The sequence below is a fragment of the Silene latifolia genome, chromosome 2, assembly GCF_048544455.1.
Source record: "Silene latifolia isolate original U9 population chromosome 2, ASM4854445v1, whole genome shotgun sequence".
In the NCBI taxonomy this organism is placed as follows: Eukaryota; Viridiplantae; Streptophyta; class Magnoliopsida; order Caryophyllales; family Caryophyllaceae; genus Silene; species Silene latifolia.
The window spans coordinates 193,557,297-193,577,929 of NC_133527.1; the positions used below are offsets into that span (position 1 = coordinate 193,557,297).

At 36.6% G+C, this 20,633-nt stretch overlaps 1 protein-coding gene across 2 annotated transcripts; it reads left to right on the forward strand.

Moving 5' to 3' along the window:
• Nucleotides 1-365: 365 nt before the first annotated feature.
• LOC141644127 (CSC1-like protein At1g69450) lies at nucleotides 366-11,008 on the forward strand. Of its 2 annotated transcripts, none has more exons than XM_074453586.1 (11): nucleotides 366-656; nucleotides 2,834-3,151; nucleotides 3,729-3,884; nucleotides 4,022-4,085; nucleotides 5,002-5,211; nucleotides 5,573-5,713; nucleotides 6,914-7,212; nucleotides 7,998-8,274; nucleotides 8,500-8,784; nucleotides 9,574-9,807; nucleotides 10,438-11,008. In XM_074453586.1, the coding sequence occupies exons 2-11, from the start codon at nucleotides 2,874-2,876 to the stop codon at nucleotides 10,651-10,653; spliced, it is 2,160 nt and encodes a 719-aa protein (XP_074309687.1). In that variant the 5' UTR covers nucleotides 366-656; nucleotides 2,834-2,873; the 3' UTR covers nucleotides 10,654-11,008. The 2 variants fall into 2 exon arrangements, with proteins under 2 accessions (XP_074309687.1, XP_074309686.1); XM_074453585.1 differs by lacking the exon at nucleotides 366-656 and adding an exon at nucleotides 1,111-1,307.
• Nucleotides 11,009-20,633: the final 9,625 nt, after the last annotated feature.

The following is a 20,633-nucleotide window of genomic DNA, read 5'->3' on the forward strand; positions in this document are numbered from 1 at the left end:
ACGAATCTTTTAATCAATCTCTTTCGACAGCTCATTTCACGTTTAAAGAACATCATTCACCCCAAATGACGTCCAAATGTCATGAACAGGCGTCGGACACGGCCAAAATACCATGGACACGCGTCAGACACGTGCCCGAATAAATGTAGAAAGTTAGACACGGCTTTATAGGTGTCCGACACGTTTCGACGTGTGTCCGAGGAGTGTCGGACACGGGACAGCTAATTAGGAGAAATGTCCGTGCTACCTAGAGGTCAAGTTACTTCGAGTTTTAAATCTATTTTAAATGGTCTATTACTCTATTAGTCAATCTATTACGCCGTACCATTTCCCAGATTATTATGTGAATATGAGAATATCTCCTCGGATAGAATTGAGTCGGGTTATTTCCGGGTCTACGACTCTCAACAATGTTTTGTGGGAGTCCTTTTTTTTTACCTCGTACTTTGTGATGGAGTCCTCCAACTGCCATCTAACAAACTAACGATCCCAGAAAATCTCAAAAATGTTTTGTGGTTCATTAATCAATATGGGTTTGATGAGATGAAGGGAATGTGGCATTGCGGGAAATTTCTGATGTTTGATGGACATTTAAAACTCAAAAATGTTAGAAATACATGTTGCCTATCAACTGTTCGATGAAATGCCTCAAAGAGGTATAATTCCTGAAGCATTTCTGTTTCATTGTTCTTTACTTTTTTCATGATGATCATGATCAAATGTTTTTCAAAGACAGTAATCCCAATTCCCAAGTTTGGTAATACATGTATCACTTGATTCCCAGATTCTTACTTGTGACCGTCACAAAGTTTGACGACTCACACCCGGTTTAAGTAATGTTAAAAGAAAAGGGGTTGTGAGACGTCACCATCTTGAGACCGTCACAAGCAAGACTTGTTGGTTTTGTTAGTTTGATAAGGAGTATAATCATAAAATTACCATAACTTTTATTTATTATTTGACAAATGATGTATCCCAATTCCCGAGATAACTGTAGCGGTCTAGTGGGACACGAGATGAGACATAAGTGACACATAGGGTAATTAGTATTGTAGTGAATAGTGATTTATCATGGTTTAATTAACACCAAAATGTGGACTTGATCAATTTGAGGGAACATAAAAACAAAAGGAAATTAATCAGATGAAAGCAACAGAAAACGAATAACAGCAAACCACTTGTATATAACAAATATACTCCAAACAGTTGGATTTGCTGAGAGTTTAAATGAAGGAAGTCAAACAAATTTGTTCAGAAAAGCTTTAATCTTTTCTCTCAAATCTATAACTTGCAAACCCAGAATTCAGGTTTGCTCTTTCTTTTTTGTAATACCGAGTTTTAGTTATTTGGACTTTTTTTGTGATCAGCTTATATTCTGCTTAATTTGATAAGTATACTCAATGGTTTAATTTGAATGAGTCAGTTGACTACTATATACAATTGCATTTGATTTTATACTGATAAAAGTATTGATTTTTATTTTCGCTGAATATCTTTCCTAGTTATGTTTGGGAATTCTGTATGTTGAAAGAATTGACTTGAAACCGTTGAAGCGTGCCTATGTTCGAGTTTTCCTTAAAATTTTAAATGTTTTTGTATGAATGTGTTCACTCATCATGCGTATAAATGTGGTTTTTCTAATTATTTAGTAGGCTAGTAGCCAATTGTAAGCGTGTTCACCTTCGTATTAGAGGTTGTTTATAGCGTGTATGATTGTGAAAATCATACTCAAGCAGCTTAAGAATTTGTGGAGGTTGGGAAATGGGTTCAAAGGCACTTTTAGCAGTGCTCGGTTATGAAAATCATTACTCAACCAGCGTAGTTTATGGCGTGTACGATTGTGAAAATCATTACCCAACCCGCGTAAGAATTTGTGGAGGCTGGGAAATGGGTTGAAAGGCACTTTTAGCAGTCTTCGATTTGTTTGACGAATAGGTGAATGATTCATAATAAAGATAGCTGATAAATGGATGAATGCTTTGTGTTGAGTTGGATGGTGTATTTAGACACTTGGCATGTGATTAAGGCTTAAAAATATGCAAGTCTTTTTGTTTTGCGCTCAAAGATTGATAAGGCGGGTTAGCAGCGTGGTTGAGGAATGATCTATGCTGGAGATGGAACTCATGGGTGTTATCTTGAGCTCAGACAACACTAAAAGTGACCTAGATGAGAGTATAGGTAAGGTGGTTTTGAGTAGGAACCTAACCACCGCTAACACGTCTCAGCCCAGACATACGAGAACATGTTTAATTAAGGCATCAATGCTACAGAAGTAATTCTCGGGTTGGAAGGCTGGCTAGGGGCAGTGGCAGTGGCAGCATGGGATGATGAATGGTTCTTTTCTATTAAAAATACTTCCTCCTTTCCAATCATTTGCTTGCCTTTTATGTTCTATTGAGGGGTATTTTAATCAAAGGTAATCAAATGACTGGGACGGAGGGAGTAAGAACTCACTAGTCCATTGTAGCTCTTATGAGTTATGATTGAGAATAAAGCTATATGAAATGCGTGGTTTAGAAGCCTTCCTTTTATTTCAAGCCAATTTATGTGTGCACATAAGTTTAAGCTGCGATATGGCGTTGATTTGGTGCTAAAATCTTTAGGTGTAGCAGACCCTCGTCATCTGACATATTTTTGAAGCTGTGTTTTCAGCTTAATTTTTTTCTTATAAGTGGCAGATGAGAACTTATTAGAATTGCTGCACTTATTGAATGGATATAAGTGAGCTGATTCACTTGTCTACCATAGACTTAGTTTCAGTTCTATATGGATTATGGAACCTTATATTATTCCCCATGTTTCAGTAGTGACTGTTCCAACTGAATCTTTGCAGGCTGAGGCTGTTTATGGATGTTCGTTGAGCCCCTTCAGATATGATTGTTTCTGCGCTTCTTACATCAGTTGGAATAAACTCTGGCCTTTGTATTTTATTCTTCACACTATACTCTATCATAAGGAAGCAGCCAGGAAACTTTAACGTGTATGTGCCACGCTTATTGGCGGGGAAAGGTATTGAACGGAGTCATTATTTCCTGCAACGGCTGATACCTTCCCCTGCGTGGGTAACAGCAGCATGGAAACTTTCAGAAGAAGAGTTATTATCTACTTCGGGCTTGGATGCTTTAGTTTTTATTAGGACTATAACCTTCTGGTAAATAAGTGAAAATCTTTTAATGGCTTTTATTCAGATGGTTGCCAATTGCATAGAATTAAAATAATGGATTAAGGATAGTAATCCCTTCGGAGGCAGAGAAAATGGTACCAAGACATACTAGAAGGATATATATTTGTTTACTCTTTGTATTGTTATGATCACAAAAGCTAGACTTAGAATCTCAGTTGCAGGTTCTTAGGCACACCTAGTAAAGCCTTTTGTTTATTCAGTAAAAACAAAATTTCTCTCTGAAGTACTGTTTGTCACGCTGCTATACTGTACTCCCTTTGTCTCTGTAGAATGTGTAGATAGTTTATGTTTGCTTTTGGCTTGGTCTTTTGTTATGCACCTGCAACTAGGCCAGGGGGTCCAATATTCATTATCCACCACCCGAATCACGTCTAAAAATGACACGTAAACTATTGGTGGGATAAACTAAAATAGAACTCGTAAACTTTTTATGGGGACAGAAGGAGTGCCATTGACAGAGATCCAGTAATTGCTATTTGTTGAAGTTGCATCCATGGAGCTCATCTTCTTTAAGATTCTAATTTCTTTGTATATTTTTTTGCAGTTTGAAAGTGTTTATTTTTGCTGGGGCTATAGGACTTTTTGTGCTTCTTCCAATAAATGCCTCAGGGAGTCAAATTGATGTGTTCGATATTATCGCAATCCCCAATGTAACCCTGGATTTGTTTACCATTACTAATGTGAACAATGGTTCAAAATGGTAAGTACTTCGCGGAACTTCTGTTCTTGACTACAGAAAAGTATTCAGACTCGTCGGTTATTCTTATATAGTCTTGCTTTCTCGATCTGGTTGCATTGACTGGACTATTTAATTCATCAATTTGCTGTTTGTGGCAGGTTGTGGGTACACTGTTCTGCTGTATATTTGGTTACTGCCTTTGTTTGCTTCCTTCTTTATCATGTAAGTTTTTTTCTCTTAATTGCACTTTTGCAGCTATAAACTATAGATAAACCTCGAATTTCAAACGAAAAAAAAAATGCTGTTTAAAACATTGGTTGACGACAATATCCCACTAGTCTTTCATACATGCATGTTTCTTAACTTCTGTACTTCAAATTCGGTTTGGAAATTAACATTTGAACTTGTAGAATTGCAATGTATATATGTTTCAGGTACATTTTGCTTGTCAAACAAGTGAAATGAGTTCCCTATATCAGTAATATTTTGCTTGTCATACATGCAATCTCCCTCCTCCGGGGTACCAAAGTTGGCTGGTATGAGTGGTTAAGGCTCTCATCTCTTAAACAAGTGGTCAGGGGTTCGATTCCTGACTCTTGCAAATGAAAAAGCCAAACTTGGGAGGAGTCAACCCAAGCCAAACTTGGGAGGGGTCAACCCACCCAAGCCAAACTTGGGAGGGGTCAACCCATTAAATTGTCTTTAGTACCTCGAAGGAGTGAAATTGCCCAAGATGTCGGTAGGGGATACTCCTGGTCAACACCAAAAAAAAAAAGTAATATTTTAATAAAACTACCCCAACTGAACTAGAATTTCGTAGTCCATTAGGGGGAAGTCACGTATGTCAAGATTATTTTTCAAGTAGATACTCTTAATGCTAACACTAGACTTCCTTTCTTTGATAGAGCGGTAATTTTGTATAGGTCACCTTTGTAAGTTGCTTTTAGCCCGCGGTAGTCCGCAGTTCGTTTCTTTTCTGTAGATAAACTTGATTATTTTGAGGCTCTTAATCTCTCATATTTGATACATGATAGGTAAATTCAATCAATAATCTATACATCTCATTCTGAAAACAATGATTCTGATCCAGCATCAAATAGAAATATACTTTATATTTATATAATAATGTAATCTACAGGAATATCAGTACATTTCTTTGAAGAGGATTGCATATTTCTATTCATCAAAGCCTCAGCCGCACCAATTTACAATATTAGTTCGCGGGATCCCTGTACCTATTGGGAGCAGTATCAGAGAGAGTGTTGACAGTTTCTTTAAAAAATATTATCCCTCTACCTATTTGTCTCATTTGGTGATTCATCGGACAAATAAACTCTGGCATCTTGTTGTAAGTGTTTTATTTAATTTTTTCTTGTCTCTTTTGGAGATGCTATGCTTTAAGTTACTGATCTAAATACAACACGTAGCATAGTTACTTAGTTAATTAGTTACCCTATGCCTCAGGCAGGGCACAGGGTGGTCCAGGGTCAGATGAACACAATCTGTACCTAGTGACCACATAAAGAGTGATTGGTCGACGTACTTTTCATCATCGTGGTGTTGTTGTCATTACACTTGAGGTCGTGTGGAATTTGTAATGTTGAACGTCCTTTCTTAAGTAAGAGATTTAACAGCAAACATATTAACGGATTTGTGAACACTTGTAAATTTCTGAATCAATCTTGTTTTGTTATTGGGATATTGTGAAGAAAGCATATGAAAGAGTAAGGCGTCTACAGTTTCAGTCAGCCAATGGAAGTTCTAAGTCTAATGCTGACCTGGAGAAGACGCTGGGGGGTCTGGAAGAGAACTTAAGAGTAGAGCAATCACATGAATCCTTGCCTGGGCGAGTATGTCATTCTTAATTCATGATTTCTCTATACGATTCAACATGATTTTTTCTTCACAAGAGCAGACAATCTTTAATACTTTGTAATGACGTTAACAAATGATTGCAAAACGAACCTATGCTTGTTTACTCTAAAAAAGAAAAAACGAACCTATGCTTGTTTTTTCTTTCTTCTTTTGTCTATTGTCATTGTAATTTAAACTCTGAACTTCTATGAAAAGAAAGCTACAAGATATTTTACCTGGACTCGGTTTTGAGTGTCGAGCACAAGTTCATATCCAAATCCAAAAGCTGGACTCGGATTGAAACAATTATTTACACAGGACCCTGCCCTAAAATAAATGGGAATATGGGTGTGTGGACATATATTCGAAACAAAAAATTAATTATAAATTTGAAATATTGTTTTTAAAGTGAAATAGAGAGATTTGAGAAATAAGGGTTAGATTCGTTACTCATGATACGAAATGTTTCGCACACATTTTATCCCGATACATGCCTTTCTTTTTTGCTTTTTAGGAGAAGTGTCGTAGTGGTAACAAGGAACAGGTTTGGATTCCATACCCTGTATCCATGAGAATTGTGACGGGCATGGGTATGCCTCTCAACGTGAAGAGTCGAAGTTATATAGGCTTCTAGCCTTCTAGGTTATCCCTTGTCGTAAACGAATCTACAGTGGTATATGTGATTTTTAAGTCATCGCCATTAGTCAAAATCCTTCTGGGGCTATCTTCCTGCAAATGATTCTTTCCTATTGTTTTGAGATTGAAGAGCTTATGAGTTATGGCAACAGGTGAAAAGCTCAAGGGTTCCCATCTCGTTAGTACTGCTTAGGATATTAGCTAAGGTCTCAAATAATCTCTGGGAATGTCAATCTCACTATGCGATACATGTGGTGGTGTACAAGTTCACCACCGCGCCATTCTTGATGGGAATACGATAGACTAACACAATGAAGTTGGTTGTAGCTCTATGGTATATTGCATTTTTTTTAGCTACAACCAAGTGGTCATTATAGTTTTCAAACCAAACATTAATGAACTTTCAAGGCATTTTTTTTCCATACTTGTAAGTTAAATTATTTTCTTTATCGATGGTCAAGATTCCAGATGACATCCTTCTTTAATAATGCGACTTATATGTGTATGTGCTCACTGACAACTCTTTTTTCTTTCGTCCTGGTGCTATGCATATTGTGAAGGAAGTCCGATCTGCTTTTGTATTCTTCAAATCTCGTTATGGTGCTACAGTTGCTTCACAGTTGCAACAATCTGAGAACCCAACCAATTGGGTTACGGAGCAAGCTCCAGATCCAAAGGATGTGTACTGGCCCTTTTTTCATGCATCGTTCTTGGATAGATGGATGTCAAAAGTGGTGATCATAGTGACATACATTCTAGTGACAGCTCTTTTTATAATACCAGTTGTACTTGTGCAAGGTCTCACCAACTTGTCCCAACTGGAGATTTGGTTCCCCTTCCTTACAGGCATATTGTCTAAGTACGTGTTTTAGCTCTCTGGATATTATCATTATTTTATAGTTGAATCTTTTTAGTTATTTCCTATCAAATTTTACCATGAAAAGTTGCATCTAGCTATTACAAATTAATAGCTTGTTAGGATGAGGAGAGTTGGGAGGGAAAGTGCCTCATCCAAGTTTTTTACTCGAGTAGATGGTTGGAAAAGGGCAAGGAAAGGAATGAGGATCCATCTTATAATTGATTCTTACGGTATTGGTTATTTTCTATCGTTTTAATCATGAAAAGTTCCATCTAGCTATCAAAAATTAATAGCTTGTTAGGATGAGGAGATCTGGGAGAGAAAGTGCGCCATCAAAAATTTATTACTTAGATTCTTCAAAGGTAAAAAAAATCTAGATGGTTAATTGGAGATTGTTATGTACATCCTTTTCCCCTCTGCCACATTTCCCTCCCTCTCCCTCTCCTTTTCTCTAAATATTGATTACTAAACAAATTAATATTCTCGTATTCAGTGATTTGGCCTTGATGATCCTGATTCCTCTTTTTAATTATTCATTAGATGAGGCTTACTGTGCTTTGTGCTCATTCATATGGCTTTAGATCAACACTAAAACCATGAGCTGTGGCTTTTAATCAGTGTTTGATCTTTGCTGTAATTTCATCAGATTATGGTCATGTCTTAGCCGATTCTTCATTCTTGTGAGCTAAAGATTATGGCTGCTCGTGTCTTTTGTTTTTCAATTCATATTATTAGTGTCCAGAAGTTATAGCATCATTTACTTAGTTCTGCTTGTGCTCTTGCAGGAAATACATCAGTCAAATTCTCACAGGATATCTTCCTAATCTAATTCTCCAGATGTTTCTAAAATTTGTCCCTCCTGTGATGGAGTTCCTTTCTTCAATTCAAGGACATGTCGCTCACAGTGAGATACAAAGAAGCGCATGTGACAAGTTCCTTTATTTTATGATTTGGAACGTCTTTTTCGCAACTGTACTTTCTGGGTCAATTTTCACTCAACTTTTTGAACTTCTTGATCTCAAAAACATCCCTTCAGAATTAGCAAGTGCTGTCCCGACACAGGTAAGAACTCAAAGAAACTTTACGGAGTAGTTAAATGTATTATCATTATGAGCCGTACATTGTTCATAGATCCAGAACTCCAACAATATACCATTTTTTACTTCAATGTTTTGTTAAGAGATTAGGGTAGATGATATTCATCCACAATTAGGGGATGAACGTCTCTACTGTCATAATGAAGCTTTATTTTATTACTTTGTAATGTTTTTGTTGGTGTTTCCCTAGGCATCGTTCTTCATTGCTTATGTTGTCACTTTGGGATGGACTAGCACCTCATCAGACCTCTTCCGTATTCTCCAATTTATCCAGAGTTTATGTAAAAAATGCTGCTGCTGCTCTGACAATGATGTTAATGGTGAAATCAATGTTCCTTATATGCTTTATCACAAGGACATCCCGAAGATTCTGTTCTTTGGGCTTTTGGGTATAACTTACTTCTTCCTGGCCCCGCTGATCCTGCCTTTCTTGTTGATATACTTTTCCCTTGCGTACATAGTTTTCAAAAATCAGGTATTTTAAGTGCCTTGTCAAAACTCAATATTATGAAGGCTACATAGTCCAGTAGTAGACTAATCTTTTGCGATTGCTTACATGTTTATGGGTGTTTGCATCCTTTTTGGTTCAATTATGGCCTTCGGAAGTGATGAACCATTGGTATAAAAGAGACTTTATTTGAATGACGATAATAATGAAAGCTAAAAAATTAACTTGTAATATTTGGATCATCTATGGTAGCAAGCACTAACTAAAACACGTCTCAAGAGCGGACGCATTCAACTCTTTAAGTTGCTTGTCAAATGCATTAGCATAATCCAGAACAAAGACGATACTCAGATATCATCGATGTGAATACATGCCTAAAGGTTATATCTATTCCCAGTAAACTTAAAAATCTATTACACTGTCTTTCAACTATGACAGAGTGAAGTATACTGGCTCGCAAAACTATATGTGATTCTTACGTTGGACTGTTAGTTAACTAGTGGTTGAGCATTATTCACTGTGGATAATCCCGATTCCCGAATTAGTCTCCGCTATCAACCCTGGCAAATGATTGTGAGTAGTGAGCATGCTGTTTGCTTACCCCCCAGTAAAGATGAGAGCCACTGGGGGGTAATATTATCTAAGTATTTGTGTTATACTTAAAATAGTCCCGGAACAGTCTTTCCCGGGCCTTTCTCTAAGTGCATTTTCTTCTCTTTTATAACATAGTGAGTTAGTGACATGTTATCCTCAACTATTTTGGACTCTTTCAGGGCTATCATACTGAACAAAATATTGACTACTCTATTGATGCAGTTCATAAATGTATATGCCCCAAAGTTCGAGACAGCTGGGAAGTTTTGGCCAACGGTGCATAATTGCATGATATTTTCATTAGTGCTGATGCACTCTATTGCTTTGGGCATCTTTACACTGAAGAAGCTCCCGGAGGCATCAACAATAATATTACCTCTTCCGTTATTCACACTTCTGTTTAATGAATACTGTCGAAAACGTTTCCTACCCAACTTTGTTGCCTACTCAGCTGAGGTATGTCCTTCTGATTAAATCTTTAGCCTTAGCCCTCTTTAACTTAACCCTTAAAATATAGGACTTGGATGATATAATGCATTAGAACTTTCTCCGTTTTTCTTGTTCCAAGTTGCTCCGCCTTGTGTAATAATATATATTGACATCATATTAATACGCTTGATTTAGTAAGTAAATACTGTTAACTTCTTCACAATTGCAGCTGCATTGCTTTTTTAGGAAAGCGGATTGTAAATGTATACAGGTTTTGGTCTTGATGTGTCTACTCAAATACCCTTTGTACTGCTGACGAATGAAAGCCCCAGATGTTTTAGGAAATTAGCTGGGATTTAAGGAACTCGTATGAGTGCACAAACTGCATTTTCCTTTTCGAAAGCTCATTGTTAATAACTCAGCAATTAAGATGTAGTATAATGCGTGACTTATGGTGTGCACAAATAGACCGAAGTGCGCTGGTATGACCTGTATTGGTATATGGGTGACTTATGGTTTAGGATGCTACACTTGCACCCTCGCACTGCCACCCCCTACCCCTTTTTCCAGTGTAGGGAGTAGAAGCTCTAGTTCATAATTATCTTCTTTTCCCCGTATCTCTGTACCCTAATTGGTCATGTACTTATGTTTCCTCAGACTTTGATAAACAAGGACAGAGAAGACGCAAATGATCCTGGGATGCCCGAATTCTTTGACAAGCTGATTACCGCCTATAAGGATCCCGCTTTATATCCAATGCAGTTCTCTGATTCTGATGATCTTAGACTTCCCAACCAATCTGATAACCTTACAGATCCCCTCCTCGCATCCGTTTCTGCGGCAAAGGAGATGGTTATAACCTATGTCGCTTGAATGTATATGTCGTTTGCTATGAAGGCGAGTATATATGTGTAAATAACTGCTCAGAATCTCGCAGAAGGTCATAAGTAGATGTCAAGGCATTGCTATTTTATGTCTGTACATAGAGGTTATGAAGCTGCAGTAATTTGCTGCAGGATGGCAGAAATTACAGGAGAGATACAGAAAACTAGGAGATTGGTACTCCGTATTTTTTTTGTATAAAAGTAGAAATACAAGAGTGGATTTTGTAGGCTAGTATTTATTGAATATACAGAGTGGTCGTTCATGCTTATACAAGTTTTTCTTTTCTGATGTAAAGAATGCACAATTATACAAATGAGAGTGATTAATTTGGTTATTTCAGTCATCCATTTGTACTGGACGTAGCAGTTACTGATTTCGTCTGATCATTATATAGTTCCGCGTTTTCGTATGCACCCCTTTATTCTGCCACAAATTCTTAAGAAAGAAAGAAAGAAATCATTAGAAAGCATTATGAGAGGGAATGAATTCATATATATTCAACTTTCTGTAATGAATCCATATATATGCAACTTTCCGTAAGATAATAAATAAATAAATAAACTAACTAAATATTAACACATGATGGAAAATTAAAAAAACAATATAAACATCTCCATATGTAACAAAGCTTATAGATTACACGAATTATGATGGTTGATTTCCTGTCCCATTTGGTGTCCCAATGTGTATGCCACTTCAATCACCTCCTAACGCATCAACAAATTAATATAATTATTGCAATATTTTATTTTGCAACAAGTGATGTGTCAAAAGGTGAGTGGGTGGCACACACAATGGGACACAAAAGTAGAACATAGAATTCTTACTGATTACACACTCACACTGTTATTGGCAAAATACTACTCCGTATTAGATAGGATATGGAAACGTTTTTTATTTTTTTAAGATTGATAGACTTCTAATCTCTGTTGAATTGTCAGGAAACTCTACTTGTAGCTCATGTAGAACTTTTATACTACGGGAATGTCATTGGATATCTTGCAACTATAATTGATCGAATTAGATTTTTTTTTTTTTTTTTTTTTTTTTTTTTTTTTTTTTTTGCTTATATAGGAATATGAGGACTCCAGTTGAATCAATATTTAAATTAAATATTTACCTTTTAATATTTTTTTACCGACTTAAATAGATAACTTTTCAATGGTTTACGATTATATTAATCTTGATCAAGAGAGTTCATATGAAGGAATACATTCAAAGATGGGATATGATCACTAGATATCGGCCACTAGGACTTATCAATAATACAAATTTGAGTTCCACTTCTTCAAAATTCTTCATTGATCCACTTAGTAACAACGAGGCACAGGAAATCGAATTTTTTGCTTAATTAGCGTTATTAAGCAAACTAATTAGGTAATTAGTGTTGAGTTGAAACTATTTACGTTTATGGTGTCCACGTCATCACTTATTTTTTTTTGCAGATTTTTCAACAAAGCCGCTAATCTTCTTAGCGGCTTTCCTTCTTTTTTTTACTAGTCATTGAATTTCCACAATCCAGTGTACTGGACTCAAGAAATTGCGAGGATAACAGGCAAAGCCGCTGAAGTCTTTAGCGGCTTTGTCAAGTTTTTTTAAAAAAAATTTTGACACCGTAAACCGCTAAGAAGTATAGCGGCTTTGATGCTTATATAAAAAAAAAAACACGGGAATCTTCATTCATTCCATTGAACAAAAAAAATCCCCAATTGCTCTTCAAACCCGGAACCCTAATGTGCGAAAAAACCCAATTTCTCACCCAAAATCCACCAAATTTCTTTCAATCAATTCATCTCCATCAACCTAATTCATCCTATATTCATCTAAAGGTAATAATTCAACCCTAATTTACTAATTTCGTGCATACTTAAGTAATTCTTCCCCCAATTTAGTAATTATTTTGTGCTTAGTTTTGTAATTGTTTTTAGCTTAGTTTGTTACTTTGATAGTTCAAATTAGTAGCTTGGTTGATATAGTTTGTATTTAGTTTGATTATTTACAATGGAGATAAATAATTATCCATTGACTTGTTGGTGGAATGGTGAAGTAGAGGTAAATGGTGAAGATATTAGCTATAAGGGTGGTTGTGAAAGCTTTGTTATTGTTAATAGTACTATTAGTCTTAATGAGCTCAAGAGTGAAATATATGAGTCTTTAAAGGTGGATAAAACAAAATATGAGATTAATATCAAAATGAAATTCCCAAGTGTAAGAGGTTATAAATTAGTAGTATCCTTGAGTAATGATCGTAGTTTGAAAGCTATGTGGGCAAGTGTGTGTCAATCGAAAGCGGCATCGATGGATTTGTTTATTGAGTTGATGCCTCTTGAAATAACACAAACTACTACACAACCCTCTAATTTGTCATTCACAAATATGCTTAGTCAAGTTGAGGATCCAAATTGGTTTTTGTCTTTGTCATCTAATAATGTTGATGAAGCGCCCATTGATGGTAATATTTTTGGAGATGAAATTGAAAATGTGATTGAAGAGGAGGATGCAATGTTGTTGTTGAGTGATGATGATGATATGATAGACCTTGTTTCTCAACCATGTACTAACACCCAATTCATCAAGGTTCATGGTTTAGATGTTGATTATGTAAGTAGTTGGTAGAAGTCAAGTGTGGCGCCATTTAAGATTGGAGAGGAATTTATTGTTGGGCAAGAATTTGCAAGCAAAGAGATTTTGCGACAAGTTGTCACATCCTACAATGTTCTTAGAAACCAAGTTTATAAAATTACCGAATCAAGACCTCACACCGTGACTTATAAGTGTAATAGACAACCCTTAGCTTGTAGTTGGTATTTGAGAGCGAGTAAAAAAAACATTTCCATGGATGTTTTCACAATTGTGTCATACAAAGGTCCACATGAAGCGTCTTGTGTGGTTCGGAAACCATCTCTTGATCATCCAAATTTAAGGGGGGAGTTTATTAGCAATGCTATTAAGCATCTTGTGAAAGAAGATTGGGGGGCTAAGGTGAGTTTGTTAAGGGCATCCATAACAAAGGAATTCAACTTCAAGATTTCTTATTCGAAGACTTGGGTGGCTAAACAAAGAGCGATGGCGGAACTTTATGGAGACTGGGAGGAGTCTTATGCTTTTCTTCCTCGTTACCTAGATGCTTTAAAAGAGGCAAATCGGGAACGCTGTCCATTTTGTCAATAAGCCAACTAATGATCCCAACATCCAACTACTTGATAAAGTGTTTTGGTCATTTGGTCCCTCAATCAAAGGCTTCCCTCATTGTAGGCCCATTATTACCATAGATGGCACTCATCTATATGGCAAATATAAAGGGGTTATGTTGATTGCAATGGGAGTTGATGCAAATGACCAACTCTTTCCATTAGCATTTGCCATTGTTGAGAAGGAGGACTATGAGAATTGGAGTTGGTTTTTGGCTTGCATAAGACATTATGTGACACGGCGTAGAGGTCTTTGTGTCTTGTCCGACCGTCATCCGGGTATCTTAAAATCAATGAATGAAGTGGGGAGTGGTTGGGAAGAGCCATATGCTTTTCTTAGGTATTATATTCGACATCATGCACCCAACATTAACTCGATGTTCAAAAATTCAGATTTGAAATCAGCTTTCACCGACACCGCTATGCAACACCAAATTAGAAAATTTGACTTAGGTATGGAGAAAATTGGTACGATCAATGCAAATGCTAAAGCTTTGTTAGAGAGTATCCCTCCAAGTAAGTGGTGTCTTGCTCATGATGGTGGTAAAAGATATGGTTTGAAGACAACAAATATGTGTGAATGTTTCAATGGTGTGCTAAAGGGGGTAAGATTTCTCCCAATTCAAGCCCTTGTAAAAGCCACTTTTACACGAGTTAACAAATATTTCGTTGATAGAAGAAAAATGACAAAGGATAGATTGCTAGGTGGTTTTAAATGGTCGGATAAAGTAACTAAGACACTTGATGAAATTGAAGAAATTGCCGCCCATCATGAAGTTAGTGAACACGATTTTGAGCAAGGCCTTTATCAAGTGACTACAAGTCAAGGTCATAGGCTTGGAAATCGTGGTGGAAGAAGTCACACGGTTCGATTGACGGAAAGGACTTGTACTTGTAATAAGTGGCAAAACTTTCATTATCCTTGTTCACATGTAATGGCGGTATGTCGTGCTTTTTCAATCGACGTGGATCAATATGTTGACCCATTATACTCTTAGGGGAATATCATGGTTGTTATCGTGCAATCTTTCAACCTATTCCCGATGAGGGTTATTGGAAGACATGGACGGAGAAGAAATTATTTTCTAATGATTCTTGGATAAGAGGAAAGGGAAGACCGGTATCTAAAAGAATTCGCAATGAAATGGATGAGGTTTCGAGGTCTCCCGTTACTTGTAGTTTGTGCAATGTAGAGGGCCATAACAAGCGATCATGTGCAAGAAATAAATCTAGGGGGTAATTTTTGAAGTTATTTTTTCATTGTTTAACATTGAACTATTAAAAACTATGTTATTTTTTCTTGAAGTTTGACAATGTTAATATTTTTTGGATGTGTTTAGGTCAAATGGAGCCGGGTCCAGTAGATGATAGCATTCTGAAATTGCAAGAGAACCATAGAAGCTCGGTTATTTGGGAAGGAGAGGTAATTAACGGTTCTTTAAATTTAGTATTATGTTTAAAAAAATCCAGTATTTACTTGTTGAACTTATTTTAAAACATATATGTTTATTTTTTTTGAAGGATATCGAGCCGCTAAAATGTAGAAATCATCTATATTCCAAATCTAAATTCACCGTAGACCCAGCTGTTGAGAATTTCATTAGTGGAACCCAGTTTCATGGTATTCATAGGTTAGCTTATGTTGTAGCTCGTCCTGATATGATAACCGCATTAGTTGAGTGTTGGAGACAAGAAACTCACACCTTTCATTTAACGGTCGGAGAAGCCACCATGACTTTGCAAGATGTTAATGTGTTGTTGGGTCTAAAGGTCGGGGGATTACCTATAACTGGTAAATCTGATTACTTTTGGCCTGAGTTATTGGAGCATCACTTAGGTATTAGACCACCACCTACTGCATTTAAGGGGAAAACTTTGAAACTTTCTTGGTTAAGGGCACATTTTCAAGGCCTACCACAAGATGCAACCCAGCAACATCTTCATGCACATGTGAAAGCTTATTTGTTATATTTGATCGGTACCGTGCTTTTTCCTGATAAAAGTGGCAATAGAGTACAATTAATTTACTTCCCTCTTTTGACAAATTTGGAAAGATTGAATGAATATAGTTGGGGAAGTGGAACACTTGCTTATTTGTATAGAAACTTGTGTACGGCGTGTACAAAAGGAGCTATAGAAATTGGTGGTTGTCTTGTTCTAATGCAACTTTGGGCTTGGGAACGTATATCTATTGGTCGACCTACCATCATGAAATCAACTGTAGAGGAGCAAGTCGGGGTCGAATACCCTCTTGGTTCGCAAGTGGTGGAGGGTGTTGACCCACTTGGTTGTAGGTGGCTAAGAATACACCGGGCTTATAGGGATCACTTGATTGGTTTAATTCAATGTAGGCATGCTCTTGATACAATGACCGATACCATGTTCACTTGGGAACCCTACCCTACGGAGGTCCTTTCCCTTCTTCCCGCCATTTGTACCGAAGACCCTCGAGTGGATTGTAAATGCACCACTCATTTGCTTTGAAGCCGTTGAGTGGCATTTTCCTAATAGGGTCGTTAGGCAATTTGGTTGGCATCCTACCATTCCCCCTATGTGTAAAACATCTAAAAAGTTGCATAAAATTGATCGTCGGGGAACTGCCAATGATTATGAGGACTTGCATAAAGAAAGCATTGTGAAGTGGAATAACCGCAAGAGTAGATTGACCCCGAGAGGTGTCCCTTACAATGGTTACCTTGACTACAATGATGCATACCTACAATGGTATCGTGCCATCACTCGTCTAGTAGTTAGTAACCTCAGTACCGAAACACAATCCAAAGACTTGTATGAGAAGAGACACAATTTCTATCCGAATGCGGCAGACAACATGCTACTTGTAAGTATTTCTTCAATTTTAACTTTAGCATTCTTTTAATTTTAGCAAGAAGAGACACAATTTCAATTTGTTTATTATTAGTTTAATTTTAGCAAGAATTGTACTTGTTAAATTTTGCAGGCGGAGGGTCATCTATACAACTATAGGCATGCTACTACTATGCTTGGCAACATGCCGGAGGATGTTCCACTATCACATTATTTAGGCATGTTGCGAGAGATGCAGACAATGTCACTCGAATGCTTGCAACGCACGGGACACGGGAATCTAGTCCCACCCATTGAAACCGATCATCCAAGCCCTCCACACCAACCTCCTCCTAGATATCATTTACGTCACTTGGAGCATAGGCTTACCCCTATCCGTGAGGAGGAGACACCTACCGGTTCAAGTTCAAGACCAAAGAAGACTCGCTCAAGATTAGGCTAATGTGTCAAGTAGTTTAGTTGGTTTAGTTTTTATGAATTTTAGTTGGTTAAGTTTGTATGAACATTAGTTGGTTTAGCTTGTATGAACCTTAGTTGGTTTATTTTGTATGAACTTTAGTTGGTTATCAATGAAATGATCCCCAATTTCCGGATTTCAATCCCATGTTTGGAGTGTATGTTTGGGCATTGTGTGATGGTGTGAATGTATGTGTGATGGTGTGAAGGAGTGAATGTTTGTGCAGGTAAACATGTATGTATGCAGGTGTGAAGGAGTGTGATGGTGTGAAAGACTAGGCAAGATGTTTTTTTTTTTCAAATCCGCAACTTAAGCCGCTAAGAACTACAGCGGCTTAGGTGGTTTGTTTTTTTTTTTTATACAAATTACACATAGCCGCTAAGAACTTCAGCGGCTTAGGCTGTATTTTTTGCATTTCTGAGTCCAGTAGCTCTTTGGATTGTGTTTTTTTTTTTTTTTCCAAATTCACATACATAGCCGCTAAGAACCTCAGCGGCTTAGGGGTTTGCTTTTTTTTTTTTTGCTAATTACACAAAGCCGCTAAGAACATCAGCGGCTTTGTCTGTATTTTTTGCATTTCTTAAGTCCAGTACCTACTGGATTGCAAACAATCTTTTTTTCCAAATACACATGAAAAGCCGCTATACTTCTTAGCGGTTTAAGGTGTCACATTTTTTTTTTAAAAAAAGTTGACAAAGCCGCTAAAAACTTCAGCGGCTTTGCCTGTTATCTTCGCAATTTTTGAGTCCAGTACACTGGATTGTGGAAATTCAATGACTAGTAAGAAAAAGAAAGAAAGCCGCTAAGAAGACTAGCGGCTTTGTTGAAAAATCTGCAAAAAAAAATAAGTGATGACGTGGACACCATAAACGTAAATAGTTTCAACTCAACACTAATTACCTAATTAGTTTGCTTAATAACGCTAATTAAGCAAAAAATTCCAGGAAATCTGGCAATACCGAGCAACTAGTCATTCAGACCTCGTCCCTTTTAAGGAGACCCTACTTCTCCGGCCAAATTGACAAATTGGTAAAAAAAGTAAGGGGTAGTGGACAAATTGGTAAAAAGAGTTTCATTTTGGACAAATTGGTAAAAAAAATGGAGGGATGGACAAATGCACCAAAAAAGAAATGATTATCCAAATAATTAGCACAAATGATCATTTAAGATGGGTATATTTATATTAAGTTTAATACGGGTCAAGTAGTCGGAATAAAACAAAAACAAAATGCATGAGAAAAATGCAATAAGTTATACTCGGCCCGTTTTAATATTAAGACGAATATAGTTGTTTAAGGGTTCAGATCGAGTCACTTTCGGGTTTACTAGTTTCGGATTGGGTCGGATTATCTCGGGTTAAGGTCCTTTTCGGGCTACCTAATATCAAGTTAATCATGGATTATAACCGGGTTGCAACAATAAATATTCGGGCCGGGTTACGGTGGGTTGAGTTAATTCGGGTTTCGAGGCTTGAGTTCGGGTGTCAGGTCGAGTTCGAGTTGGGTTTATTCGGTACATCTGGCAAACGGTTCAGGCCAGCGCATGTCGAGTTAGTTCGGTTTCACATTTTTTTCGGGTTAATTCGGGTCGAGTCATTTTCGGTTTCGGGTATGTGCGATATATTTTTCGGCCCGTTTTCGGGTCAATGATTAAATAAGAAAAAGTCATTTCAAGTTTTTTTTGGTTAAATTAAAGTTAGATTTTGTCGGCTCATTTTTTGGGTTGGGTGATCGGATCGGATCATTTCGGGTCGGGTCATTTACGTGTCAAGAAAATTCGGGTCATTTTCACGCCGAGTCGAGTCAAACAGGTTATTATCCACGAATAACTTGATAATAGTTGGCCCGATAATGACCTGAACTGAAATAACCGATCTGAAACCAACAAGTCCGAAATTTACTCGACCCTAACTGACTCGGCCCGAACCAATGAACAACTATATCCGTCTTAAGATTAAAACGGGTCGAGTATATCTCACGTGTGCATATAAGACAAATTCATTGGGTTTTTCTCATGCATTTTGCTTTTGTTTTGTTCGGACTATTTGACCCGTATTAAACCTAATATGACATACCTGTCTTAAATGATAATTTGTGCTAATTAATTGGATTACAATTTTTTTTGGTGTATTTGTCCAATCCTCCATTTTTTTTACCAATTTGTCCAAAAAGGAACCTTTTTTACCAATTTGTCCACTACCCCTTATTTTTTACCAATTTGTCAATTTGGCCCTACTTCTCCCCTAAACTATTAACTACTATACATTAATTAATTATACGTACGAATGACAGAATGTGCCTTTTATTTGTCTTGTAACAAAATATTACTACTACGCATTATTTTTTTTTTATTATTATTATTATTATTAGGCCGATTTGCATATTACTACTACATATTATAGTTAACAATTTGCAAAATATTACTCCCTCCATTTTTTAATATATGACGTTTTGCTTTTTCTAGATGAGCTTTTTGACTTTAATATTTACAAAAATATATTTGGTAAAAAATTATAAAAATTATACCATTAAATTCCTTATGAAAAACTCTTTCAATATTTTATTAAATTTAAATAACGTGTCCCGTATCCTAAATTTCAAGGGATGCCGTGTCACGTGTCCGTGTCCGTTTTGATGCTACCTAGCTTGACCTGAGTTGCATAACGTATTTAAAAATTAATGGTTTTTCTAAGATGTGTCCTTAAGGCAAATGATAAGAAGTTAAGTAGGGAATAATTTTCAACATAATATCACTAATTATGGTAATTATGAGTTTCATCATGATATACTCTCAACAAACTTTCCTACTTAACTCTTATCATCTGCCCTAAGGGCACATGTTCAAAAATCCGAAAAATTAAAATAGTCAGACTCAAATTGATTTTATCTAAATTCGACAAGTATGACCGGTTTCAAGTGTACTTTAGTTTGACACAAATTCTACAATAAGAACGTCTACCTTAAAATTAATTATGTTACACCGGAAAATAACTTATTTTCTTTTTTCACAAAAATTCTAGAGAGACATGTCTCAATAGCGTTAGTCAGAGACCTCTCACATGATGGGGTGACGGACCCACTGCATATATTTTTTCCTTATTATGTCTCCCACTAAATTAGTTAGAGACGATCTCATGCTCATGAGACCTAGTGTTTTTTTTTTTTTTTTTTTGGGTGCTATAACTTATTTTCTTTGGTGTTCAACTTGTCATATAAACGTTTGTCTAAAAAAAAGTCTCATACAAAGAAACGATCTTACCGATTTTTATGAGACAACATTACCTGGATTTTTATATTGGCGTTAACGACATTAACTTATTTTCTTTGGTGTTCAACTTCTTGTCATCATACGGATCTCGTGTAGTCGTATTCAAAGGTATGAAGATGTGTAAAAACTCGAAAACGAAGTTTTTGCCATATTTACAACTTTCCCACTTAATTCCAGAAAAACCTGATGATGCAACAAACCAAAAAACAAACAAAATCTTCCCATCT

Coding starts and splice junctions, on each gene's coding strand:
- LOC141644127 (XM_074453586.1), top strand. CDS start 2,874: ATGATTGTTTCTGCGCTTCTTACATCAGTTGGAATAAACTCTGGCCTT. Junction 5,714..6,913: donor ATGAATCCTTGCCTGGGCGA/GTATGTCATTCT, acceptor CATATTGTGAAG/GAAGTCCGATCTGCTTTTGT. Junction 8,785..9,573: donor ACATAGTTTTCAAAAATCAG/GTATTTTAAGTG, acceptor CTATTGATGCAG/TTCATAAATGTATATGCCCC.